This window comes from Lagopus muta, chromosome 4 (assembly GCF_023343835.1).
Source record: "Lagopus muta isolate bLagMut1 chromosome 4, bLagMut1 primary, whole genome shotgun sequence".
Classification (NCBI taxonomy): Eukaryota; Metazoa; Chordata; class Aves; order Galliformes; family Phasianidae; genus Lagopus; species Lagopus muta.
This window is the reverse complement of record NC_064436.1, coordinates 37,296,354-37,324,009: the sequence shown is the minus strand read 5'-3', so window position 1 is coordinate 37,324,009 and position 27,656 is coordinate 37,296,354. Positions and strand designations below refer to the sequence as shown.

Below are 27,656 nucleotides of genomic sequence, written 5' to 3'. Positions count from 1 at the left end.
TTCTTTGCATCATCCCATGATTTCCAGTCTTTAAGATTGTGCATTTTCAGGTGACAGTAAGGAAAGGCAAATGAACCACTCTCGCTTCCAGAAAGTGCTGTGGAAAACCTACAAAATCAACGTGAAGCACAGTGTGATTTTTTGTTCCATAGAAGCGTGAGAATTGTATACATATTTAAAACACAAGTGCAGGGCAAAGACTGGAGCAGAAAGGCCGTCTTCTGCACTGTGGGGTTCTGATGTGTCTCCTGTAGTACCAACATTTAGGGGGAGCGAGAGAGATCTCATCTATGTCAGCTGCTTGCTATCCTAGCATGAACCATGAAGTACAGCATATGAGATGCTGTGCTTGCGTCTTTCCAGACACACGCAGGTGTTTGTGAAGGGTTGGCAGTTAACTACTGGAGCCACTGTTGCTAAAAGGTTTGTTGTGTTGCTGAGGAGTACAGGATACAATATACTACGGCAAAATTAGTAGACTTCATGAATTACCTGTGGGAAGTTCTTAAACATTCTGCTGCTCTGCAAAGAGGCATGATACCACGGCTTCAGAGTAGTTCTGTCAGTGTAACAGAGCAGACTCAGGCTTTCTGTACAAAGGAGAGAACCAGGAGTAATATGAGTCTCATGCTTGAGAAGCATGCCTTTGTTTTCTTGTGTCATGGCATTATACAGTAAATTTTCAGCCCAAATGACAAAAGCAAAAAAGAGCATGGGAACATGCAAAGATCTTGCAGCATCTTCCTCCTCAAAGTCTTTGAGTCCTGCATCATGAGAGATATACTTTGCCTGAGTTTGGCAAAACAAGAAAATGCTTGCTTTCTGGATAATTAGCCCTAATGACTTCGAACTACTTTGACAAACAGCAGTAATATTGTTAAGATGCTGTGGCAGAAAACATATCCTCTGCTCTCCATCAGATAAATGTCTGCACAGGTTGCTTTCTGCAAGCAGTATTTCAAAGAAAGACAGGCTGCTGTTTTCTGGCCACTCTTTCCCTTTCAGCTGATGCTTTGTTTCTCCTTATTCTCTTGCTTTCTGGTAAGAGTCTCAGGATTGTCAGTATTGGAAAGGACTTCTAGAGATCATTGAGTCCAACCCTCCTCCCCCCACTGGACAGCCTTTCCATTGCTCCATCACTCTGACAGTGAAGTTCTTCCTTCTGTTAGTATAGGACTTCCTGTCTTCCAGTTTCTGCCCATCACCCCTTTTATTGTTGCTCACCAGTGAAAAGAATCTGCCCTCATTGACTTGACTCCCACGCATTAGATATTTATAAACAGTTCATTTCACATTAAATTGACTGCTGTATCCAAAAGCTTTTAGTTCCAGTTCAGGTTGGATCCTGCACTGTATAAACATTGTTCAAGTCAAGCTTTTGATGAAATTCCTTCTTGCATCCTTTTATTTTTACATCTGCACATAGGAGTTATGCTCATGTATATACCTTACTGTTGTAGGGTAGGCTTATGGAAGAGTTGAGGAAAATCAAGAGGAACAAGTGTAAGGTAACTGTGGGTCAGCTATCCTCACACAAAAACTTCCCAGACATCATTTCTGTCACTGCTTTCAGCATTGTGGGAACTGCAATGCAGTTGTGGTGGTTGGGGCTGCTGTCATTCTCATTATGATAAATTCACATCTGGACCTGACCATAGCTAAGAAGTAAATGTGGGCACATCATATTTGGTTATTATAATTTTAATGTGAGCTGAAGCCTTCATTTGTCCATTAGCCATTTTAGATTTGAAGTTCAGGGTGTTTGAATGTAAGATGTAACATTCTGTCACTTCTATTTGGCAATTGCTGAAAAAAATGCTATTTTTGTAGTTCAGAGTGGGTTTTTTCTTTTTTTTTTTTTCTCTTGTTTTTCTTTTTTCTGGTAGGCTTCATTCAGATCTAAGTAAGTATAAAATCACATACGCAAAAGTAACAGTGAATTTAGCTACTTTGTGTATGTGTCTGTCCAGAATGTACTCAAACTCATAACACATTGTAGTACCCAATGTCTGTAAAAGTCACAGGAATTAATGATCCCATCCTGGTGCATTCACCAGGAAAGGAAAAATTATAGAGCCATTTTAAATCTCCCTTATAGTAGTAAAAGAAAAAAAGAGAAAAAAAGAGCCCTTTACAGAACAATCCTTAAAAAGGGGGCTGGGGAGTGCTCTCTCTGTAACTGGCATTGCTGTGAAGGGTCACTGGGTAGAAGTCAGTGGGATGGGTTGGACCCCTGCCTACTGTGTGTTGCAATACTTGACGTACTTTGAAACTCCAAAGAGAAGGATATTGACTAGGTGGCACAGTTCTTTGAGGATCATTCTGTTTCTGAAGAATCTGGGGCTTGATTTTTTTCTATACATGTCCAGTTCCACTCAAGGGTGGAATGTGCAATTGCAATACCCTAACTCTCTTACCTGCAGGCAGGCAGTCTGTCTATATTACCTCTGTTACCTCCAGCTGTTTCTGAAGCATTTTAAAAATGCTAATTATTTCTCAGCTAACTTCGTATGCTTTTTAAATTCTGCTATGTTCCTCTTCTGAAAGAATTTCAGAACATAATCCTTCAGATGACGTTCATTCTTTTGGGTGCCATCATGATAACTAACTCAAAACTAGAGGGAATGTCCTTGTTCTCTCTCTCCCTCTCTCTTTTTAAAAGTTTCTATTCTAGCTTAGAAAAAGTCCTAAACTGAAACTACAAACAATCAGAACAAGATGAAATGTGATCCAGGCAAGAGTTAAAGGGATCTAGCATCAGAGATTGTTATTTTGGGGTACATTTAAGCTTATCTGAAATTAAAGTTGGGTTGTATCAATCCATGGCAAGCTCAGTACAGCTAATATCTACATGAATGTGAAATAACGTATGAATCACTGGAATAAATGATCATGAAGTCTGTACTCAGACGTTTTGTCTTGCTTTGTAAATACCAAATAGATGCAACTCAAATTAATCATCTTTTTGAGTTTAAAGACTTGAAGGGCATTAGCAACATTCTGAAATTTAGTGCTTTATATAAACACAGTGGGGCCGAGAGCGGTAGGAAAAAATCAAAACATTCAAAGGCATGCAACTGGGTAATTCAATAACCCTCACATGTAGAGGCATTTCACACAGTGGGACTTTAACTTTATGTGCAGGCTGGCTGTATGCTGGGAGGCAGTTCCCCCACCCCAGCCCAACTCCATTTACATGCATAGCTGGCCTGGTAGGTGTAAAAATAGACAGGCAGTGCCTGAATTGGAAATGGTCACCGACTGCTGCCTGCAGTTGCTGGGGTTTCGGGTTCTCTGTGGCACAGGACGGCGGGCAGAAGGGGTTGGGGTGCTGAGCACAGGCGCACCCACTGCAGTCCCACTTGGAGGGGTCACCAGGAGAACTGCAATGGGCAATGCACCCGTTTGCCACGCATGTCACTCAGACAAGGGCATGAGGACGCCAGGGAACATGCAGGACTTGGATAGAATCCCTGACTATTATGGATGCAACTGCGAAGAAAGTAAAGAACCTGAAGCCTGCGTAAGTCTTGGCTGAAGTAAACAGGAGTCGAAGGGGAAAATTATGCATGCCAGGTTTGAAAAAGGAATTGTTTGCTCAGCTTGCTCGATATCTTGCAGTATTCAGTCTGCAAGACATATTTATGTTCAAGTTCTGTTTTGTTGCTGTGACTAACTGTGATTAATAAGTAGCTGTTGCTAAGCTGTGCAGTAGCTGAGAAGTACTGTCAGCTACCCAAAGGTTTAGGTATATGGAGAGAACACCACTAGTGAAGCAAGTCCTGCAAATGAATGGATGTAATCAGCTATCCTAGTTTAATGTGACTGCCGTAAATGATCCTACACTGTTTGTTCTCAGAACAGAAGTCGGGATCTGTCTGGTTTTTTTTTTTGTTTTTTTTTTTTTTGTTTGTTTGTTTTTTAAATTTTAAAACTGTTTTCTCCAGTACATGATGTTACTTTGTGTGTTTGCAGCAGAGGATGTCTTTATGTAGCATAGTGCGGCAGTGAACAGGAGGCAGGCATGCAAAGGAGGGTACACTGACAACTCTTTGCAAGTCTGAGAGTTAGGCAAGCAGTAAGTGATAACAACAGTCATGTCAAAAGAGAGTCTCTGAGACAGGTATAGTATTGATAGCAAATTAAGTGCCTTTGTTTTCCATTGTTTTCCCCTCTATTTGACAAATTTATTTTTAAAATGGTTATTTTCATGAAAATCAACAAAAGGGCTTAACATCAAAAATTCTGGCAGAACAAGATCAGAAAACCACACAAACTGATGCATTCAAATTTTATCTTGTCCCACCCGTATTGATCTACAGTAAAATTGTTCTCGTCTTTTAGCTTTGCATTTGCATGGCTTACTGCAGTGCATAATAGAAACTATAGTTCAGAGGAGCAGCAGAGCTCAGAAGGGAAGAGGAGACTGGAGGTGCTCTCAGCAGCAGCTCACAGGAAGTTCTGACTGTCCCAGAAGAACATATGCTTGATATTGTCTCGGTTTTATGGTAGGGGAAAAAAAATAAAATAAAATTACTGAAATTTTTCTGACCAGTTCTGCTTTTTTAGCTGACCACACAGTTGGATCAATTCTTCAGTGATAAAACTTAGTTCAAGTTAAATGATAAAATCAAGCTATTTCTTTGAGCTTTCTGGCAGCTTTTTTCTCTTACCAAGCAGTTTTTGTTTAATTAAGAAATAAGCTCCAGTATTTGTGATGGGAAACAGCAGTAAGGAAGAAAAGCAGTGAAAGCACAGAGCTTCCTGGCATGGCCGGAGATGGAGGGAGGATGTCTATTTTATTTTGCTTTGAACAGACAGTATAATATTTCCCTTATGCTGAGGCTGTTAGGCAATGTATGGAGGTTCCCTGTGGTAAGAAAAACTCAAATAAGCAAACTCTGCAGCAGTTCCCCCTGCTTGAATTTACAGTCCCAGAGCTGCTCTTCTGCATAAGGTCTGGTCTGTGAGGAGGCAAGAGCAAACCAAGTCCAGCAGCATGTGATTTTAACCTCGATTATTTTTTTAGATACTTCCTTAGTTCAGCCTTCAGAGCTTTTCATAGCAGGCAGAGATCAGGCATTTTGATAATGGGTTTGATAGGTATTTCATTTTAAGATCCTGGCTTTGGATCTTTGGTTCACCTGTGGTAGTTCAGATGCTACAGTCCTTTGAAGATTTCAAAGGAATATAGCCTGCCTTATTTCCCTAGGAAGAATGCAGTTCATTATTATATTTATTTTTATGATTCCTTATAGAAAAATTTAAAAATATATATCTGTAGATTAGAAATGACAGTCATGTTTTGTCCTGAAGGGAGAAGTTGTACATTGTTTCCTCTCAAACAGGAATATAGCATCCAGCACAATACCTGTTAGCTCAAGGCTTCCTGTGCCTCTTTACGGCTGTGGCTGTGCTTGCTGTCTTAAAGGTGCCTGAGAAGGGATGCTACATCAAGCTAAGTGTGACGACTCCATGAATCTTCTACCAGATATGAAGTATAGAATAATTTACCTGACACTTGGTGAATTCATGTGGCAATATTGCTGTTCACGATCTAATCTTTCTAAGCCAAAATCAAATACTGTCTGCTTGTTGAAGAAATCAAGAGTATGTTTGTACAACTCTCTTGAGTTGTCTACATAATACAAAATAACTCTCTTAAATGGGGAGATAGATGCTGTTCTGAGTTCACCTTTGAAGTAAAAGCAGTATTTCAAAACAAAAATCCGAACTACTTTCACAATCATACATTGCAGATTTTTTTTTTTTTTTTTTAATGTGCTGCTACCAGGAGATCTCAGGTGGCTGAACACTGTGGTTCATGTGGTTCATCACATTTGCTGTGCATTGATTTCCCTCCTTGATGTTTAACTACCTTCTTATTTGCTCTTGAAATTATATTTGCTCTTGGAAGGCTCAGGCGCCCCCAGCAGAGATTCTTGCTTTGCAGGTAAAGCCGTGGTGATGTGGGCTTTGGCATCTTGATGCAGGGCAGCAGGACACTTGGTGTAGGGAGCTGGTTGCAATTCAGCAACACTGAGAAGTGATGAACTGGTAGGCTGTTTCCAAAATCTGGGAAGTATCTGTGACTGGAGGGTGTGGGGCTCGTGATCCAGATTGGTCTGCTACACCCATTACTACAGCATGTGGAATTGGAGCCAGAAAGTTTTAAATAGGAAGAGGAAATTGCAAGTTTCCAAAGTGGGGGTTTTACAGGTGGTGGAAAATACAGCCGAAGAGCCATTCGTTCAGGTGAAGTTAGATAAAATTTGTTCTTTTGTCTGATGACCAGAGCAGAATTATTTGGAATTAAGCCCCAAGTTTACAGAGGTTTTGTTTCCATGGTAGTGTTATGCAAGGAATTAAGGGGAAGCCCTGACTGGTTAACACTGTAACCACTGCATACACATCAAGTGTCATGCTTAAGGAAGAGAAGGATTTTGTCTGCTTTGGATGTGCTTCAGGTGTAACTCCTTGCCAGCTGGGAATAAGCTAATGTCAAGAGACAAAAGGAAATTATCTGTGTTGGGTACTGGGCTACTTGTGCATGAATCCTAAAAAAAAATCTACTAAATGAAACTTTTCTTCTTCTTCTCCCACAAAAGATGGAGTTATAAATAATTCAGTTACTGCTTCACATTCTGCTTTATCTTACTTTACAGGAAGGTGTTTAAGATGAGTCTTGCTGTCAGAACTGGCTTTCAATTAGAAACTGCTGCCTTTCAGTAACACCCATTTTGTTTGCATCTATTTTAGTCCATCTCAGTGGAACATGAAATCATTTTTTTCTGTTTATGGTGCCAGTAAATTTGAATCAATTGGCAATCGGTTAATGGTGTTTAGGTAAGTAAAGCTGTCTGATCTGTCTGATTCATTAGCACTGATAGTGTTAGCATGTTTCTCTTAATAGAAAATATCCCTTCAGTGACAAGATCAGATAGAAAAGGATGAAAAATTAATGACAGAATTCTTCATCAACTATCTGTCATAAACTTCATTTATAGGCTGGATTTTGCTTAGGTGTCTTTGGAATGGCATGCTAATTCTTTCTAAAGGTGTTCTCACATTATTACCATTATTTCTCCATGTAGGGCCATCGTTAGTAATGGAAACTTGACACAGAAATCATGTAGATGCCTGCCAACTTCCGAAGGGGTTCCAAATATCCCCAAATCTCAATATGTGGTGCCCAGATGATCCAGTATACTACTGCTTCCTTTAGTATTATTCCATTCCTTTAGTGGGAATCTTGATTCCATACCAGAATTGAAGAGACTTCAGTGAATGGAAGTGTCACACAGGAGAAAGGAGACTGATCTTGTGGTTCAGTTGAATATTCTGTGAATCCTTTCTGTTTCAGTAAATGATAAAATTAGACTTCCACTCAAATTTCAGTTCAGGAAACTTTCCCAGTAAACAAAAGGATTATCTATTTCTACTCTTAGAGTAGAATGAAAGTCGTAGTAAAAGATAGGAAGATTTTTCTAGCTTTTAGGATCGCTTAGACTATGGTAAAAGCTTTTATTTTTTAAACCCATCTTTCATTAATTTGCAGGGGTTTTTGTTTTGGTTTTTCTTTTCTTTCCTTTTTTGAATCTAGACTGTGTTTCTGTTTCACGTTCATCCTGATCACTGTAAATTTGACTTGCACGCTTTGTTTCCAAGCTGGGACTTACCCCAAATTTTATTTATGTATTTATTTTTTAAGGGTGTGAATAGCCCAGTGGGATATCGGGCGTTACATACGTCTGAAGCTCAGCTAGTACTGGTGTGTTGTTCTGGATTAAGCCTCCATTATTGATGTGGCTTTATACTTCAACATCAGTATGGATTAAAATAACATTGTTTCAAATACAGAATCAAGAAGGAAACTGCAGCTGAAAAAAGGCTTCTGCAGGGTTCTTTTTCATAGAAAGCTATGCAGTTTTGCCTCTGTTCTCACAAATCCTTCATTGACATAGTAAAAGTCAGCTGGCAGTATGTCCAGTATGCCTAGTTAATGAACGTAGTGGGAGGACTCCTACAGCTGTCTGTGGCAGCTAAGTATCATAAAGGTTTTATAGAGGACATTTGTTTCTTGGCTCAAAGAAGGGTTGATTTCACATTAGTTTTCTCTTCCTCTTTTGCTGCTGCTGTTGCTAATCTTGGCCCAAAGTCAAGAAAACAGTTATGTATATATCCATCCTTTGGTGATGAACACGATTAATTTGAGATCTATTTGGTCCAAAGATGTGGTAAAAATTCAGCAAATGCTGATTTGCTGAACATAGTCACTTATTCTTTCCATGGTTAAAAATAAGTCCAAACTGATTAAATATTTGTACATTACACTGGAAAGAAAAGAATGGCTGGAAAATGTATGATCTGCAAATACTGAGATTTCTAAAAGGAGTTTTAAAAACTGTTCAGCTGTCACAGAATAACAACCAGCACAAATAATTGGGATTTTTCCCATCATTATGGGAATAATGGCATTGCAATACAGCTGTAGTTTTATAATGAGCATATACTGTGGAGGTGAGCAGGGAGGCGCTTGTTTCCCTGTACTCGGCTCTGGAGAGGCTGCAGATTGAGTACTGTGTTCAATTTTGGGCCCATCACTGCAAGAAAAGCATTGAGGCCCTGGAATGTGTCCAGAGAATGGCTCACTCAACAAAGCTGGTGAGGGGTCTGGAGTACAGATCTTATGAGGAGCAGCTGAGTGAGCTGGGATTGTTCAGTCTGCAGAAGAGGAGGCTCAGGGGGAGACCTTATTGCTCTTTACAACTGCCTGAAAGGAGTTGTGATGAGGTGGGGGGTCAGCCTCTCCTCCCATGAAACTAGAGATAGGATGAGAGGGAATGGCCCCAAATTGTGCCAGGAGAGGTTCAGGTAGGATGTTAGGAAAAATTTCTTCTCAGAAAGAGTGGTGAGGCACTGGAACAGGCTGCCCAGGGAGGTGACTGAGTCACTGTTACTGGAGATGTTCAAGAAAAGGTGGTTTATTAATAAATCCTGCACAACTAAAACAGGTGCAGCAGATGTGATTCATTCTACTATGAACCAGCATGAAGCTGGTTTTCACCAGGAAATCTACTCTGTTTGCTTAAATGGGGAAAACTGAATGTTGGAAATAATTTTTGAAATCAAAATAAGAAAATAGCACGTTGTCCATCCATCTTCCATCATGTCTTCCTGTAAAATAACAAAAGGAAAACATATGCAAAGGAAGTGGATTTGAAAATAAAGTACTGGTATATCTTTCTTTTCTTTCAGGTAATAAATGTTACTTTATTAAAAGCTGGGGAAATTGCCATAGAATCACAGGGATTAGAAAGGACCTTGAAAGTTCATTTAGTCTAATCCCCTTGCTGGAGGAGGAACACAGATCAGGTCACACAGGAACGTGTCCTGGCAGATTTTGGATGTCTCCAGAGAAGGAGACCCTACAACCTCTCTGGGCAGCCTGTTGTAGTGTTCTGTCACCCATGATTCGATTAGGGTTACTGTATCATTAAGGACATTTACCAGTGCTAGATTACTGAGTTTGTGCTATTTGTGCCATTTGGACAAGATTTAGCAAACCATTTAAAGTCTTTGCCCTCTTGCAGGCATAGCTACTACTTAACTTAGGCTTATAGTTCACAAAATCACCATTATTCAATTGCTGTTCTCTGAAGACTGGCAGTGCATTCAGCGCAATATTAAATAAATAAAGAAAGAAACAAAATAAAAAAAAAAATAATCAGGGTGTAAAAGATAAAATATGAGCAACTGACAACATTTATAGAAAGCATTCCCTTAGAAAAACCATTCGTTTTCACGTCCTACCTTTTACGTTTGGATTTTAGCGTGGAAAAAGTAACCATACTGGCAAAAGAAACATATGTGACAAATGAGTTGAGTAATGGTAACACCTCATCTGTGCTCCCTTGTAGAGTTGCACCCAATTAAATGATGTTTTGTTTGAGCAGACGATTGCTGAAATCAGAGAATAACCAAGCCAATTGGGATAAAATTTAGTGGTTGCCTCAAGGGTATGAGCAGAAATTGATACTGATAATAAAAAATAAATGAAATGCATTTACACTGCTGCCATTTTTTCTCCCTACATCTTTCAAATACCGAATAACATCAAGAAGCCATGAAATTCTGAGTTTACATTATGCAAATTTCATTCTGTGTTGAGCTGAATTCTCAATCCCAGACGTTACCTGAATATATTAATATAAGTCACCAGTCAATTAAGAGCTGTTTAATGAGCATTTTACCAATTATAGAAGCAACTGTTGAACAAACCCTTCCTTACCACTCAGGATTTTGTAAGTAGCATCAACAGCCAGAAAAACCTGTAGACTAACAAATTCTGTCTTCATGCTGACTTCATGTAAAACAATAATTCAGGGTTCAGTTTGACATGGAAGTTTTTATAACTACTAGTGACTTGACTTTCTTGATGTATATAATGCATGTTAATAGGTTTTGCTTACTTGCTGGTCAGGACCAGCCTCTTCAAAAGTTTTGGTTGCATAAACATTCTCTGTAAATCCTAAGCACAGAGTCCCAGAGAGGCTGCTTGAGAAGTACATTTAAAAGGGTTATTAGTTTTTAGATAGAGACTTTAATGCATAGACTAATGTTACACAGAACAAATGTGTTAAATTGAGGTGTAAAACATCTATTTCTTAACTATACACTGGTTTTGACTTCTGTTTTTCCTGCAATTCAGTCAATAAACTCTAACAGGTGAAAATATTCAACAGATCTTACTGCTAGGTTTTATTTTCACAGAGAGGTATGTGGGGTTGTGGACCAAGAATAGGCTCATTCCTGTTATTTGGTGAAATAAGGTACAATTTTGCTGTAGAAATGATTTCAAACGAATATTTGGATGATTTAAATAATGTTACCATAAAACCAGGCTTTCAGTTACTGAGAACAGAAGGCTCCTCTGGCTCAGTCTTTTCTTGTTGAGCGTGAAGCTGGTTTTCACCAGGAAATCTGAATGTGTTGAGAAATTCCAGGGAGTTGGATATATTGTATGACTTCAATACTACACATCACAATTTGTTTTTGCCAAATGAGTACAGTGCCTTTGAAACAGGATGATGGTATGTGCTGTGAGTGATGGGGTCTGTTGAAACAGGAAAAGCAACCAGAGTGAGGACAGAGGATCTAGAAGGCAAGGTTTCTGACTATTGGAATAAAACACTAATTTCCAGATCTAATTTAATTACTCAGATTCTGTGAGTTGTGCACTTGAAATTTGAGCAAAATTCTGATATAGCATTTAGCATGAAATGTGGCCTCTCAGCTACTTTTTAAACATTGTTTAAACAATGTTTTTTCTATCCTCTCACATATCTCACGTTTTTATTATGCTAAATTTAATAATATATTTATCAGCTAGTCTGATAACCAGCTAATTAAAATCAGCACTTTTGCATTGTGCTATGAGTATACCTAAGGTTACAGTGGCTATTTTCTACACAGTAGCTCATTTGTTTGTAGTACTCAGGAAATTTCTCACTTCTGTTTGGAATTGTTCATCCTCACTCAAAAGCTGAAGAAAAGCTAAGTTAAATGATAGTCGTCATAGACTCATAACACTTTCTTGCTACATGTGTGTGTAATGTGTTGTGGTGGTGGTGGTTGATTTTTTAACAATGTATGTTGACCTGGATTATGAGCAGTTTTTTTATATATATCTGTAGAATAAATGGTACAGATTCAACCTTGGTTACTGTGAGAAGAAATTATGTTATGGAGCAGTCCAGTGTTAGACGCACAATTAACAATAGCCAAAAATTTTCATGGAACAGTTTAGAGATCTCAAAATAGTACATTAGAAAAAAGCTGCTGAATTCAGCCAGGTTATCACTTTGTCCTGTAGTATAAGGTACCAGCTAAGTATTCTTCAGCTCTTTGTATCTTGTTCTAATGGCATCTTAATAACGTTCTGATTAAATTGTGCAACTTAGTGAACCCCATGTAGACAGAAAGATTCCTATGTTTGAATGATGTGTCAAAGTGCCAGGAAAGATTTTGCAAATTAACATGTCAGCATTGGATGTGTCCAGACTTACAGCTTCTCATATTCTCATATTTGTCACCTACTCGCCATACTCTTTGGTAATCTCTTCTTTTCCTTCTTGATAGAGTGCTTGCTTTTGTATATGATCTGCATATGATTGTACAACTTAAAAATGTGAGAGGTGTTTGCATAGGGAGAGATGGCGTGCTCTGTATCGTAGGGTGCAGTGGATTCTGGCTTCATGTTGTTGTGAAGAAAGTATCTTTGCATGACATTTGGCTGACAGTTTTTCTTCACCAGTCAACAAGCCAGCTAAAACCAGCGTGTCAGTTTCTGTGCCACAGAAATGCATTAGGAATTCAAGTAAAAATTCTGCAATTATGGAAAAAAGAAATGTCATGAGATTACTGTGTCAGCTGGAAAAATCCACAGATCCCAAATCATGGTTACCTAGCATGGTGAAACTACAGAAAACAGCTGCTATGGACTACTAAGACAGTTCTCTTGAGATGGGTTTGAATTTGTGATGTGCCAAAGTGAGTAAACTGCTGAGAGCACAGTACTGACAAAAATGACTTTAAAGACCTTGAAATAACAGGAAAAAGGAGAAACTACTGATGACTTGCTGAAAAATCAGAGATGACAACCAAATCAGGAAAGCAAATAGATATGCAGTTTCCAAGCTTTAAAACACAGTGCTGAACCTTTGAATGTTCTCAGCTATCAGTACACACTGATATTTGTGCACGAATTTGTATGTGAAGTGACTGAATTGGTGTTTGTGTTGTTTAGTTGTATTTTCCAGTTTGATTTAAATAAGATTTAAATAAGAGCACAATCTTTAATAAGATTTGAATAAGAGCATTTTTGTGTGGAATAACATATTGCCCCAGATGACAGTGGTTAGTGATCAGAGATACTGTAGTAGAAACACTGTGCAAGAGAGGCTGTAAAAATACCAGGCTTGGTGAGCTTGCTTGCTTCCTCTCCACCTTGGCTTGATCAGTTGCTTTCTAGTATCTTTGTTAGCTCCTAAAATAAAAAAGAGAACAGGAGATGCTCTCTGTGATTTGATGTAATCTCTGTTGACCCTCTTGCTCCTGACTGCTAAGTCTTAGTGATAATCCTGGCATGACTCCATGTAAGTGCATGCTGATCTTCTAGGTAGTTGTCATGTGTGGTCACTTGTTTTGCTAATGCTTCACATGTGAGTCTGTAAGAAACTATTTTGAAATAGGAAAGGTGGACTATAAAGAGATGGGTACAATTCTATTCACCTAATGTGAGATCAGTACATGCTACAGTGATAAAGCATGTGTTTTGTTTTGTTTTAGGGAAAAGAGATGATGTGCTCTAATATTTTCCAAGGCATCTAAAGGGAGCATTGAGGTCTCATGGTTTTCTACTGGGATTTTAGCTATCCTATTGCTCTTCTCTCCACAATTAAGCACTGTTATTTCAGAATGAGACCATACAAAGATGCTTCTGGAAAAGAAGTCTCTGTACAGGGAGTTAATCATGTATAGGTAATTCATAATAATTCTTCATGTTGACAAGAAGTATATATTCTGCATTTTAATTGATATTCAAGTGTATGTAATGAATCTTGCAATGATGTGCATTGCATTAATTTTTAGATGACAGAAGTATGCATCAAGAAAATGAGAGTCTATTTTGAAAATGCTGCTTGCATCATCCTAGCCAGAAACAAATGAAACATGCCTATATGGTCCTACGTACCATCTGAGCTTTCAGCAGTAACTGGGGACTTAACATTTTGGCCTTTTGTGTTACTCTGTGTGAAAGAAAAACCAAGCTATGATGGATTTATCCCTAATAAAAAAAAAGAAGTTGTAGATGTTTGTAGTGTCATTCAACCTTAACAACCGCTTAAAAGTATGAAAACAGATTATCTCAGGTCTGGCATGTTAATTTATTGTTGTAAAGCTTGAATAGAAATGGAACTAAAAAAGGTAATCTGTGTGTTATACTGAGGGCAAAGGTATTTTTCCCATCACTTTCAAGAGTGTCAGAATTTACTGCTTGTGAGTTCTAGTGTTTAATCTTGATTAACGTTTTTACCAAGACAACTGTTGTTTCAAGGACATTTAAGATCAAAATATATATTCTGTGTGTGTGTATGTATGTGTGCACATGCATTGCATAGGAGACAGCACAGTGCTAATAGTTACCATTTAGTTTTAAATGGCATCTCTTTTAGGTGTCCACTGACATCTGCCTCTGTGTCATCTGAGTGCTTGATTGTCTCAGGCCTGAAGCTATAAGAGCTTTCTGTTGGTGTGAATTCCTGTGCTACCATCCTTTTCACCCTGCTGTGTTTTTAGAAAGGCGGTCTGTTTTCTTAACAGCAAAAGATGTGGAAAATATGCTGGAGTTTACTTAAAGGAATTTTGAAGGAAATATTTCTATCTTGATTTGTAGTGCATTTGTAAGAAGAATCATTTTGATACATCCATCTGTTTCAGATTAAAATAAGTTGGAATCAGTGGTTGTCAGTATGGTGCAGTAATCTGGGCAACAGAAATAAATGCTTTGTAATGGATCAGGTGAGTGGGAAAAAAAAAAAAAAAGCTTTGTTGATCTGCATTAATAAGTTGGAAGTGAGAAGCTTCCAGGTTGTTCCAGGTAAAATTGTGGTTCTCATCAGGTGCTTGTGGCAGAGAGGTGCAATTAGGTGAGGAACACTTTCAGTGCCTGGCTCAGTGGTGTGCAAACCCACTGTGCCTCTGTATCCCAACCTCACTATACAGCCTTGAGTGGTTACCTATATGCCTTCTGAAAAACACTCCTACTCTATATGCTTACTTGATGTGTGGAGACTGCTTATTTTATGTACAAAGATGATTACTCTCTGTATGTGTGTTCCCAAACGCTAGTTCTGTTTTATACAGAATACCTCTATTACACAACTTTCTGTTCTCCGTGGATTGTTGGTTGCATTAATGGCTAATTTGTCTGTGTGTATGTGTGTAGGTGAATAGCAAAGTGCATGTTAGTTCAAATAGCCAATGTGATTTCATGGCATAATTGTTGCTGAATACGAGAAGGCGGGAGCGTTTTGTGATCCCTCACTTTAACGATACATCACACAACCTAGCTCAAGAACAAATTGCAATGCTGATCCTATTCCCCAGTTTATCATGCCCCAGTTCGTTTTACAGTAGATAAAATATAGTAGGACATTCGTTTTTCTCTTAGATGTTATTTTTTTTCTCTTAGATATTATTATTTATACCTCATGTATAGCCAGTATTTATGCATGAACGTGCTTTGTAGTCATGAAGCTTTGTAGACCAAAAAAAAAACCCAAGCTGATGCGTGTTTTTTAAGCATCTTAGCCAATAACAATTGGTTAATTATTTTCCTGCATTCTGAGCACATACATAGAAACCAGAAAACTATGACTAGGAAACCCGTTGCTTTTTATTTTTCCTTGTTGTTAATACTAGTTACTGTGATTTCTGTCTTTTCATTGCTTCTTGCTAAGTTTTAAAATTCAGCAGTTATTGCACCATTTTGCTTACTCTGACAGGATTGCTGTTTTGCACTGGCGTAACCCTGTTTGTGTATGTTAATTAGTGCGGATCCAATGCAAATTCTTCACAGTTTTATTCACCTGCAGCATAACATGTGGAAACCTTTCACTGCGATGAAATTATTATCTCTTTTAAGCAGGAGCTAATTAGAGATTTTTTCTGCTTATCTTTTTACAGTCTGACAGCAATGCAAGCTTTCTTCGAGCTGCCAGAGCTGGCAATCTGGACAAAGTAGTGGAATACCTGAAAAGTGGAATAGACATTAACACATGTAATCAGGTAAGATAATTGAAGGGCAAAACTATACAAGGAAAATGCAAGTCATACTCTCTTCACCAAACTAGAATTTTCAAGCTAGATTACCTCACGTAGATGGTAATTCACATGAATTACCTCATGTAATTCATCTCAAGATATGTCTTTAAGTTTGTTCTTCAGTGGGAACTTTCTATATAAAACTGTTATTGCCTCTATATTGCTTTTAAATAAAGCTTTGCATAAGCCTTTTGGAGCTCTTCTTTCTGACAGTATCCTGCAGGTTTGAATATGTACATTACTGCTATACGTAAAATCAAAATTTAAGGTATTTTCTGGTATTCTAAGGCTAATGGACCTACTGTTGTGAAGTTCCAGTTCCAACTGAAGCAGTAAGCACTAAATATAGCTGTATTCCTGAAAATATTCAATTTATGAAAAAAAAACAAAAACAAAAACAAACAAGCAACCAAAAAAACCCAAAAAAGTCCTAGTTGCAAAAGTTACTAGGTAGTATTCTAGGGAGAGGGAGGATAATTTCTTGTCTTTTTTTTTTTTTTTTTTTAAGTGTGACAAATTCTGCCAACAATTTTTTGTGTGCTTTTAGTTACTGCTTTTTATTGAGGGTATCCATTTTATTTGTGATGAGGCATGGATCCCCATGTAATGAGAATTTCTCCATTTTAATGAAAGATATTCCTTTCATTTCAGGATGCGCACTCATTTATATGATGGTAATAGCAATAACTTGAGAAAGAAATTACATAGGTTGCTCTGAAAGTAATGCTTCCTATTTATTTCCATGAAAAGTGCAACAAATACAAAGAGCATTGTAACACTGACAGAGCAAATATTCAGCTACAAAATGCTGTTTTTCAACCTAGTCACTGCCATTAGCTATGTATTTTTTTTTGCCAGCAGTTAATAAGAACCTGCATGTTGTGCTTGTAAAAATCTACATGGCCATCCAGAATATGGCTTGTCTTTCACATTGATGTTGCCACTGCTGTAATGCAACACTCACCACCTAACTGTGCTCAAATCCACTGTTTAGTCTCTGTAACTATTCAGTAAGCGTTGATGAATGCCAATGGCTGCCATTTTTTCCACATGGAGGAATTCAGTGACACACCTTTTCTTCATACACACTTCCATGTCAGACACAATTTTGTCAGACTGCCCGTCTGCTGCCATCTGTCACACAGCAGCAACATGGAATAGGATGTTGATGGGAAGGTTCAGCCTCCTGCTGTACCACTACCATCCGCTTCTAATGTCATGGGTCAACATAATAAAATAGAAGGCATTACCTTCAGAGCAGCCCTCATGCAAGTCTAAATTTGCAAAAGAGTTAGAATTTTGTGTATTCTGAAAGAAATTATCTTGGCCTTAATCGTAATACGTTAATACACATTTTTAAAAAATACAGAAAGAGTTGGTGTTTTCAGTTTCATACTTAGTTTTTTTTGGACTTACTATTGCTTGGATTGCTCATTAATTTAACGTGAATGCTGGAGGAATGGGCTACAAGCTGAGTAATTCGTACCAGATAAAGTAGATCTTACTAAAATAAATAAGTAAATTTGCATGGTATCTTTGAATTTTGTTAATGTATTTTTATTGAGATTATTTAGTTAATATTTTGATATACAAAACTCATTTTATTTACTTATACGCCAAATTTTAAAATCCCTTCTTCAATCCTTTTTCTGTTGTGTGGCAATGAGTTCCAAGTACCACTAAATAATCTAAAGACAGAAAAGTGATGGAAAGTAGGTGCTTTTCCATTGTTGTTCATCTCTAATAAGTATTTCCTTGGTCTGCTGGTTGTTTAATGCTCAAATTCTGCCCAAATCTTCATAAAATATTAGAAGGAGTTTTTTGCAACTGTATGGTTAGTGCATGACCTCAGATATTTTCAGTGGGTTCTAAAACACTTCTTCATTTTCAATTTAAGGGAAACAAAAGGAGGTTTAGTACTCCACAGTGCCAGACTTGTCCCTTAAGAGCAATTGCTAGAACTGTAGAGGTAATTGTTTTACCTAGAGCAAGATTGGATCCAATTCAGAATGTTCACTCCTGTGGCAGAGACAGCACTATACAGCCTTACCGTTATAGAAATATTGTATGCTACTTGATCACATTGGAAGCAGTGTGGCCAGTCAACTGATTTTCCTTGATCTTTAAGCGCACCACCCCACGTGGAGCACCTGATCCCCAGTGACCTGAGGTGAGGAAGTCCATGGCTTCCCCTGCTATTTTTGTGATTTCTCAGCCCATAAAGAAACATCCAGTGGGAAGTATTTTTAGCTGACTAGCTAACATGTGCTCAAGAAGATTAACATCTTGAAGCTTGGTTGTGGAATCTCTAGTCAAATGGTAATTAGCATTGCAAATCTGATTACCCTCAGGTCGTTAAAGAAACTATGATTTTATTCCTTTTTTCTTTTCTTTTCTTTTCTTTTTTTTTTTTTTTTTTTTTTCTCCAAAAACAATTTTGGAAAACTAAACTGAGATATGTTTTTATCACTGGTCAAATTTCTCTGTAAAATATATTGTTATGTCAAAATATATTGCTATGTCTATAAAAATATACTTTAATATTCTGCTTGAACTACTACCTCCTGTTTCAGAGGAATTAGTATCGTAAAAACACAGAGTTAAAATTTCAACATAGATATGACTGTGGTGGAATATTTTGGTTTGGCCCTTTTGTAAAATGAGTTGCAAAAATCCAATTATTTCTGCTTCGTAGCCCAGGACCCTGAGTTTGTGGTGCTTAAGTGATTGGTACCATCCAATTTAATAGGACTGCAACTGTTACTTAAAAGAAGCATGCAGTTAAGTGTCTTGACATTGTAGCGGAGTCAGGGGTGTTTCTTTGAAGTGGGGTTTGAAAGCTCAAGCTTTATGATGACTACCTCCTAGCTCTTAAGTCAGATTTGATCAGAATGACCACAAACTAGACAGTATGTAGAAACTCTGGAAGTAAAAATGTTTTTAAAGTTTGTCTTTAAATACATAAAATCAGTAAATAATTCAGTAGAAATTTCTTGTTAGCTCTATTTGTAATTCATGCCTCATGAGATGGATGAAATTTCAGTGCCTGAGGTGAACAGAAACTTCAGTGAATGTTTACTTGGGTAGCTTATAGCATCAGGTTCAGCCCACTGGAAGAGCTGTAAGGAAGAAGCCTTTGCCTGGTGAAAAGAAACAGGTATCCAGGGGAAGTTTGTTAGCAGAGGATAAGACTGAATGTGCTCCTGACTGTTGTCAGAGTACGCCCATAGTTCTCTTGTACTACACAAGTACACTTGATCTCAAAGACCTTGCCTCAGACTTTCACCACATGGCTCACAGCTTACTTGTGGCATCATTATAAAGCAAGCAAAACAAGAAACACAACTCTTCTTCAGTAGCTCTGATACAGAGTTGGTGTTATTTCAGGAACTTTTGCCCAGAAAACAAAAAGATGTGCACCCAAGCCTTGTCTTTGGGCCCAGTGCAGCACAGGAGAAGGCTGTGAGCCTGTGTTGCAGTGTTGGGGCTGCTCTAAAGAGTCCTTGTGTTGACAGCAGCATGTTAGCTGTGCTGACAGAAATTTGGAGTGTTAGGTTTCTAAGGTTTCTTGATATTCACAGATTTTTCGAATCCTTAATTCTCTAATGAATTAGCTATATGCTCAATGTTAAATCCAATGTTATTTAATTTAAAAGTGCAACCAAGTGCTAGTCTGAAGAAGACTGTTTTCCTGAACTGCAGCTTTATACTATCCAAATGATATCTGTACCACCAAAAGAACCTCAGTGAAATTCATGGCTCCTTACTGATATGTACTGACATTTGAACTAGAAATAAGTATGCTTAAAAAAAACCCAAACAAATGAATTATTGCTGCTGTAGAATGTCAGATAATGCTGACCATAATGCAAAATATCAGAACTAATTAAAAAAGGCCCACAGCTGTGGCCACTGCTTATTTTCAGAAAAGAATAGATGGAAGAATAAGAAAAGAAATAATCTAAAGTATTTTGAGGCATTATCTTCCCTGCTGAAGAATAGCTGCCAGTGATTAGGCAGTGTGTGTCAAAGGGAAGGCTGAATATGAGAAGGGAGAGATTCCATTGCTGTCAGTGTCAGGGAATTTAATGATGAACAGGAGAAGAACTGGGGCTTTACATGTGCTATTTATTGAAAACATATAGAGAGGATCTTGTCCTGCTCTCTGTAAGAGTTTCTATTAAAAAAAAAAAATCAACTGTCTGGAAAGTACCTGTTACAGGGGACGGAATCTGGCAAAGTTCAAGTTACCCAGATAGGAGAGATTAAATCTAGACTATGTTTCTCAAAACTGCTCTTAGAAATATTTTTAAATACATCCAACAATTCTGTGGCTTGATAATAAAGAGAAATATTAACAAAAAGGCTCACACACAAGACAAAACGTGCTTGCTATGATAATTACTTGGAAACTTTAAAAGGTTTTCAGTTTTACTCGTGTTCATTTTCTTTTGCTTGCTATGAGAGAAGCATGATTAGGGCTGCTGCAGATTCATCTTCTGTGGGAAGTGCTTCCCTTCTGTGGCTTGCTGCGCTCCTTCATGAAAGCACATTAACAATATTGTGCAAAGCAAGTCCTTCTTATAAATTGATATCACATAGGTGAAATCAGAGCCAGATTAACTGCAAGCAGATTCCACAAATGCAGGAGAACAGACGCTCTGTAATTTCTTAGTGTATTGAAACAGGAAGGTAGTGTTCCTGGATGGTGTAGGTGGCACCACCACCAACTTTCAGGATTTTTGGCTTTTCCGTGTGGTTAAGATCAAAGCTGGATTTATACCTGGCTTTGTAAGGGTTAAAAAAAAAATAATAAAAAAAAAGCCAACAGTAGCAAAAAACTAAAAGCTCATACTGACTTGTTTTCTTGTTTTTATTTGATAAATAATATTACCTGATGTCTGAGTTGACTCAGGAATGTTCTAGAATATGTACAGCATTTTGAGCTTCTGACAAACAGTACAGAGTAGAAAATACAACCCTTCAGACCTATGAATAAAGCACATGTCTGTTTTGGATTGCCTGAGCCCCTGTATGCTAGGCAAAACTTCTCTCTGTGCACTGGATAAATCTGTTTTCCCTGAAGACATTGATTATTCTCTGGATCTTCTCAAGGCTCAGTGATGAGCCTCCTGCCTTAACAAGACTAGAAAACATGATTTCTTAACCTTTGCCATCTATCATGGATGTACAAGTATTTTAGCTTCTTGGAAACTCCAGTTCTAGTGCCATACAAAAAATTCTGACAAAATGTCTGAAGTAGGTACGCTTAGCTTTCCATAACTAAGACCTTCAGCTTCCATTGATTAAGCATCGCTGTTGTATTTTAGGTTTTATTAGGAGTGCAAGCAGACTCCTGTTCTGGAGGACAAGAAATAAGGCATGAGAGCTGCTTTACTCAGGAAATGCAATTTATTTTTAAAGTGAGATATCTGCACAGTCTTTCAAACATGAAGCCCTCTCTAGTCAGTTCTTTTTCCCCCTCAGTATAATGCTATTTTAGACACCAGTTCAGTAAGCAGTAAATAACGTTAAGAATAAGCTTTCCTGAAGAGACAAAACAAGATGCTTTCTTCAGTTTTAGTGTTGCTTCTCAAACCCTAAATTTTTATTGAGATCTGTCTTTATAGATGACAAAAGTATTTTCCCTGTTTAACACTTTTCAAAATTTGATGGAATTTAATACTTCTGAGTGTACTGAATGCAGGGATTATTTTGTAGTTAATCGTGTTTTGTTGAATGCTAACTTTAGCTCATATCACATCAAATTATTGTGGATTTTCTTCCTTTAATCTGGGATTTGGCACCATCGTTTATTCGGAAATCGGTTATTGTGATATTTCATTGTATCTGGAGAGATTTAGAAATGTCTGTGGACAAAATTTCATAGCTTTAAATAAAATCAAATATCTAAGTATTTTATATCTAGTATTTTATAGGATGAAAAACTGATAGACATTAGAAATCTGATTCCTTTAGAGCTATTTTCCATAGGTAGTTCAGGATGTGGTTACCATTTCTTGTTAATATAACAAGAAAAGTCCTTGCTTCTGAAATATTTGAATCAGCACTCAAAATATTGACTAGATAAATGAACTATAATTTTGCATACCTGCATACATGAAGCCCTTTAACTCCAGCATTCAGGTCTAACAAAATTCATAGGTCTAACAAAAATTAGACCCACAAATCTGGCAAGACCAAGAGGTAATCAGCTGTCACCAAACAGAATTGGTGGTACAAAATGCAGGGCACCTTAGTGTTACCATCCCTTGTCTTTGAGGTTTGTCCATTTCTACGTTATTAAAAATGCCTTCTTGGAAGGAAGTACTTATGATGGATTTTGACATTTGTTCTGATTAAGCCTTCTATGTTCACAAGGAGTGTATGTAAAGTCTGATAGCTAGGACAGAGGAGAGCTTTTTATAACTTACATATTTTTGGCTTTTGTTCTCATTTTTTTGACTTCTTTATAATTTTGTTGGTGTCTTTACTGCTTTAGTTTCAGTGAGAGAAAGCATCAGCTATTAATTACTCTGTCATTTAGTCCGAATGGAGAGCTGCTGACATTCTCACTAGTGCTAACTATAGAGGGAAGTAGCACTATAGTCATAATGAGGTCAATATTGTCACATGTTGTTAACTTAGTAGGTTAATTCATTTTTGTGAATTCGTAGGCTACAAAGTAATATAAAAGGAGAATTTTCATAATCTGAAATTATTTCTTTTACTTTCTTTCTTTTACCACTCTTTTTTATAAATCTCTTTGGGATATTTTTAGGCAAAACTTCAACAACTTTTTGAGTGGAGAAATTGATGCCAAGTTCTCTGTTGTGCCCTCTGCCAAATCATTCTTGAAAAGATGCTGACCACATGTGCTCCTCAATTCCCTGAGAGATTTATTCAAATGAGACTATTTGCAGCAACCTTAGACTGACACCTATTAAAAATGGAGAAAAGTGTTTGACTTTAACAAAGATAGCAATGCTGCCTGAGGATCCATGCGATGAGGATCCAGTCCTGCTGCAACTCAGGTCAAAGGCAAAAATACTGTGGAATTCCTTGGATGTTTTTCAGGCAATAGCAGGGAGACTTGGTGCCAGTCTGATGAGAAAAGTTGACTGATGTTCCTTGGACCTTGCAAGAAATTTGGAAGCTTTTCTGTTTAGTGAAAATCTGAAGGGTAATGCTACAGTGCATGCTGAAAGCAACAGTGGTGCACATATATGCTGGTAGCTCCCATGGGATGTGAAATGCCAGAACCTCTAGCTTAGTGGCAGAGGAGCAGAAGGACCAAGGGAATCAGGCTCTGTAGGGAAACATTTGAACAGCCAAGCTTGCAAGGCTTTCCATTGTATTCTTTTATGAGAGTGAGGTTTATAAATGAGCCTCCAAAAAAGGTATTTATGTTGCATATACTTTGTGGGGGGAAGCAGTCTAAATGCCATGCAATTTTGCTCAGCAGACAACTGATTTAATCTCCCCCCCGCCCCCACCCACAACTCCTTGGTAGGCATGAGAGAGAAAAGGGAAGTGTCAGAAACCTTTGTTTTTCTAAAATACAAGAATGCAGCTGACAGGAACGGAGGAGTTGCATTGATTAAATCTGAGCTTCCATCATCATAAGTAGCAGAGATCAGCCTTGTGGGCCAGGAAATAATTACAGCATTGGTGCTGATTACAGAGGAACAAAGCTTGCTTTAAGGCTTCAGTCCTGCTGGCCCTTTGCTTTCTTTGTACATGGTGCATGTTAACTAATGTAACAGCTTGTTCTCAATGGTTTGCAACCAGAGGCATGTGAGTTCACATAACTTGTGTAGGCTATGCAATGTTCCAGGTGCTGTCTGTTGTCTGTGGAATTCAGTCTGCTTCCAAAGAGTGAAAAAAGGCTGATAGAGGTGGTAGAAACACATCCGCTGTGGCCAACAGTAGGGTGTCAGATTTACTGTTCATACTCTCATGGAAGGTGCTGATGACTGAACAGTACTACTACTCAGGTGTAAAAACAGGTCTTTGTTCTCAAACAAGAACACTGTGTATTTCTCACAAAATACCACTCCTAAACTAAGCTACTGCAGGCAGTAATTATGGTTATGGTATATTCAGCAGAGATTAAAAAAACAAGGCAGATTAGGGCTGCCTGAAATGTTTTCAGCTTGCAGAAGAATGCACTGACATGTGCAGTGTTACTCATCCTGATAATTATGGTCAACCTCATCATATAAATTTCAACCAAAAATATATTCTTGATTCTGGGCACGGCACTACTGCTGCTCTGGGGCACTGCAGCTCTATGTTAGGACTATTCCTCTGGAGTAAGAAGGATCTAGTTACTGCTGCTTCACTTTCATAATGGGATTTGAAACCATATTTCCCATCGATGTTTACTAACCACCAAAGGGTATTCTTCTTTGTCTGGCAGCTTGTGAACGTATCCTTCCTTCAGTTCCTTTACTTTCCTCATTGCAGTGTTTTTGTACTTCTGAATTTGACCACAAACTCTGCCTATGTTGCAAACATGAATGTAGAATTAAAAATTACTTCAGAAATGTGACTGGATCTCTGTGCCTGCAGCCATTGGAGCAGCTCCCATTAAATGCCTCCTGTGAAGTGCTAAGTGCTTTAAAATCCCACTGGGAATCATGAGCTTGAGCTGCCACTGAGGATGGTCAAATAAGACACCAGAAAGCTGCTTGGTTATTTTGTAATTTAAATGTCTATGAGCTGCTGTGAGACAAGTATAATAACTACAACAGTGCTAAACCTGCTGCAGATTACTCAGATACTCAAGTATTGCTTATGATGCTTGCAATATGGAAAACAGCAGAATGCTTGAGGGTAGTGGCAGTATCCGTTGCTGTCACCTGCCTGATGCACTGTGAAAAGTAACAGGATTGTGAAAAATAGGTTGGAAATTCTGTTATAATAGATTGTCATTTTATGTTTTTCCCTTGGATGGAATGGGAATACTAGGAAGAGGAGGAAGATATAGTTTGCATGGACAGAATTAATAGAAGATAAAGTATTCTATTTAATAAGAAAAGAATTTAGCTTTTATTTTATTGTTAGTTGGGGTTTTTGATTGTATTGAGTTTCTTTTTCTATTTTTTTTTTTAAATCCCAGCTCTCATTTAATTAGATTTATTTTCCTTTTTGAGTGAGGTTACAAACCTGCAAAGTTTAGTGAAAAAAAAAAAACACCAAACAACACAAAAAACCAACAACCCAGCAGATAGACTACATTAAAGATCAGTATAATTTGGAAACTACCATCAACAACTGCTTTGGTTTATTTTTTGCTACCAGTCTTCTAATTGATACCTGATATCTTAGGGGTAGGGTTCAGGACAACTATATCAGCCTGGAGTTATCTTAATTCAAGGCACGTTTTGTGTAAATTTTGCCAAGTCTTGTGTTTTCTCTATGGTGGTAATACCTCAATGAAGATGATTAAAGCTACAGTCCATAGAAAAATGTTATGCATTCCAATTTTGAAATAATCTCCATGGAGATACTCAAGGTAGTAGTCTGGGAAAATGTGGAACTGTAAGAATGGAAGGATTCTCTTAGGAGTATTTTCTGGATGAAAACGTGGTTTGTTTTGATGCCTTTGTTGCTATGAGAAAAATGTTATTGGAGAAGCTTTGTCATGTAGTGCCTTGACTTAACAAACCAGGTCCAAAATATCTGACTTATGTAGGCAGTCAGCTCAGAGATGTAATAGTAGTCCAGCAGCTAATCTTTTTATACCAGAGTAAGGTGGGAATGTGTATCTTCAGAACTGATATTTGTAATTGATATGGCCCTTGTGCTTACAGAATGGGCTCAATGCTCTGCACCTGGCGGCTAAAGAAGGCCATGTGGGACTGGTACAAGAATTACTGGAAAGAGGGTCGGCTGTGGATTCTGCCACTAAGGTAATTTACATGTCTGCACATTTATTCTCAAAAAGAACAAGTCAAATATATGGGAGAGGTTTAGAAAAAGAAGTAGTGAAGTTGGAACACAGTAAGTACTTCACTTGTATGTACAGTGTTGCTTTTATATTGTATACTGTGAGTCTGTGTTCTTGGCTGAGGCTTGTTAGTAGTAAAAGCAGACAGAAATAACTGTTTATACAATCTATTTGCAGGGGAAACATTGTACAAGTTTCAATGATGCCAGTTTTTCATTATTTCCAATGATAATTGCCCATTACATTCAGAGTGATTATAGCTTAAGATGGTGTGTTTTTTCAGATCTGTGAAACCTGATAAATGAGTATATCATATCTAGAGCCTTTTTACTCCAGGGCACAGTGTAGAAAAACTATGAAAACTTGTTTTGCCTTCAATCTTTCCACAGACATGGGTATGTGCAAACCATTCAGTCAGTAAGCTATTTGTCTGTGGGTAGTAAATTCTTCGTGATGCGCCAGATTTTTTTGCTTGATTGATGAAATGTTTGATTCTTAGTGTCTAAGCAGACTGGTTTTGGATTCACTTAACACCAATGTGACCCTGAAACGCTCTTTGCTTAATGATTTCTGATGCAAGGGATCTCCATCAAGGTTGACAGTCAGATCTTCCATTTGGGCACTGCATTAGAAAATCTCACTTCACATGTGGTTCATAGCTTGAAGTTTGGGACTTCCTGGTTTCAGCAGCTTCCTTGTAGGTGTTATTGCTGGAGCTGAATGCAAAAAACTGTTAGCCCATACTAAACTTTACCCAGAAGTTTGTTCCAAACCCATATCAAGCTCTATAATTTCAGTTAAAATTTTTGTTGGAATGTTAGTGTTACACAGCCACTCCAGAAATCTTCATGGCTGCAGCTAACTGTTCAATCCCTTGTGATGCTTATGGAACATCATGGAATTATGAGGCAATATTATACTAAAAATTGAAGGCCTGCATGCTAAATATTGTGAAAGAGCTGCTGGTTTAAGTGATTCCTCAACAAAAAGGTTAACATCTTTCATCTTTCTTCTCTTTTTAACAGAAAGGGAATACCGCCCTGCACATTGCATCCTTAGCAGGACAAGCTGAAGTTGTCAAAGTTTTGGTTAAGGAAGGAGCCAATATTAATGCACAGTCTCAGGTATGATACTATTTTTCCTTCTCTCATTTAAAAGTTACTTGGTGAAATTTCTTTACTAAAATAGATCTGAGATACCTGGCAGAGATTCCAAATCTTTCCATTGTTGCCACACCCGAGGAATCAGTCAAGTTAAGCCTTACATGCCAGTCACTGTTAAGAAAATAAATAACAAACTGAAGTTATGTACTTGTTGCACTATATGTAAACTTACATTTTTTTTTTAATTGAGATCTTTTAACAATTTCTAGTGTGCTTTAAGAAATAGCTTCTGAAATTCTTCAGAATGTCGAAGTGTTTCATCATATGTTTTTCTTGAACTTGGTATGCAGTAATACTGATCATAATTTCTTAAAGTCTTGATTTATAGAATTGCTTTTCATGGTTATTTGTTGGCTAAACTCTTACAGATAACTCAGGTTTCTGAAGTCATTCTTTCTATAATTAGCCAGCATTTAAATCAAAAGTTTAGAATACACATTTGAGTTTAGGTAATTCACCTTGTCCTGGCTGGCAAACTGACTACAAAAAGAGCCCCACTTTTTTGCATTGAAATGAAGCTTGTGTACTCTTCTAAGATGTACCAGACAAGAAGGAGATGTTGCAAAGGCTGACTGATGGCCAGTTCTTCTCAGTCTGGGCAAGGCTGTTGTAGCAGTTGCCTCCCTGTTGAGATTTCAGAGCTGTAAACA

At 37.8% G+C, this 27,656-nt stretch overlaps 1 protein-coding gene across 15 annotated transcripts in view; it reads left to right on the top strand.

The window, feature by feature from the left end:
• ANK2 (ankyrin 2) overlaps positions 1–27,656 on the top strand; it is a 178,113-nt gene that overhangs the window by 24,381 nt on the left and 126,076 nt on the right. For 7 of the 15 annotated variants that reach the window (XM_048943222.1, XM_048943218.1, XM_048943221.1 and 4 more), the window contains exons 1-4: positions 3,306–3,523; positions 15,751–15,852; positions 25,707–25,805; positions 26,869–26,967. In XM_048943222.1, coding sequence (XP_048799179.1) covers positions 3,389–3,523; positions 15,751–15,852; positions 25,707–25,805; positions 26,869–26,967 — 435 coding nt within the window. In that variant the 5' untranslated portion in view covers positions 3,306–3,388. Of the gene's footprint in view, positions 1–3,303; positions 3,524–15,750; positions 15,853–25,706; positions 25,806–26,868; positions 26,968–27,656 lie in introns of those variants that run through there. The other 8 variants (XM_048943219.1, XM_048943215.1, XM_048943213.1 and 5 more) reach the window with 4 other exon arrangements.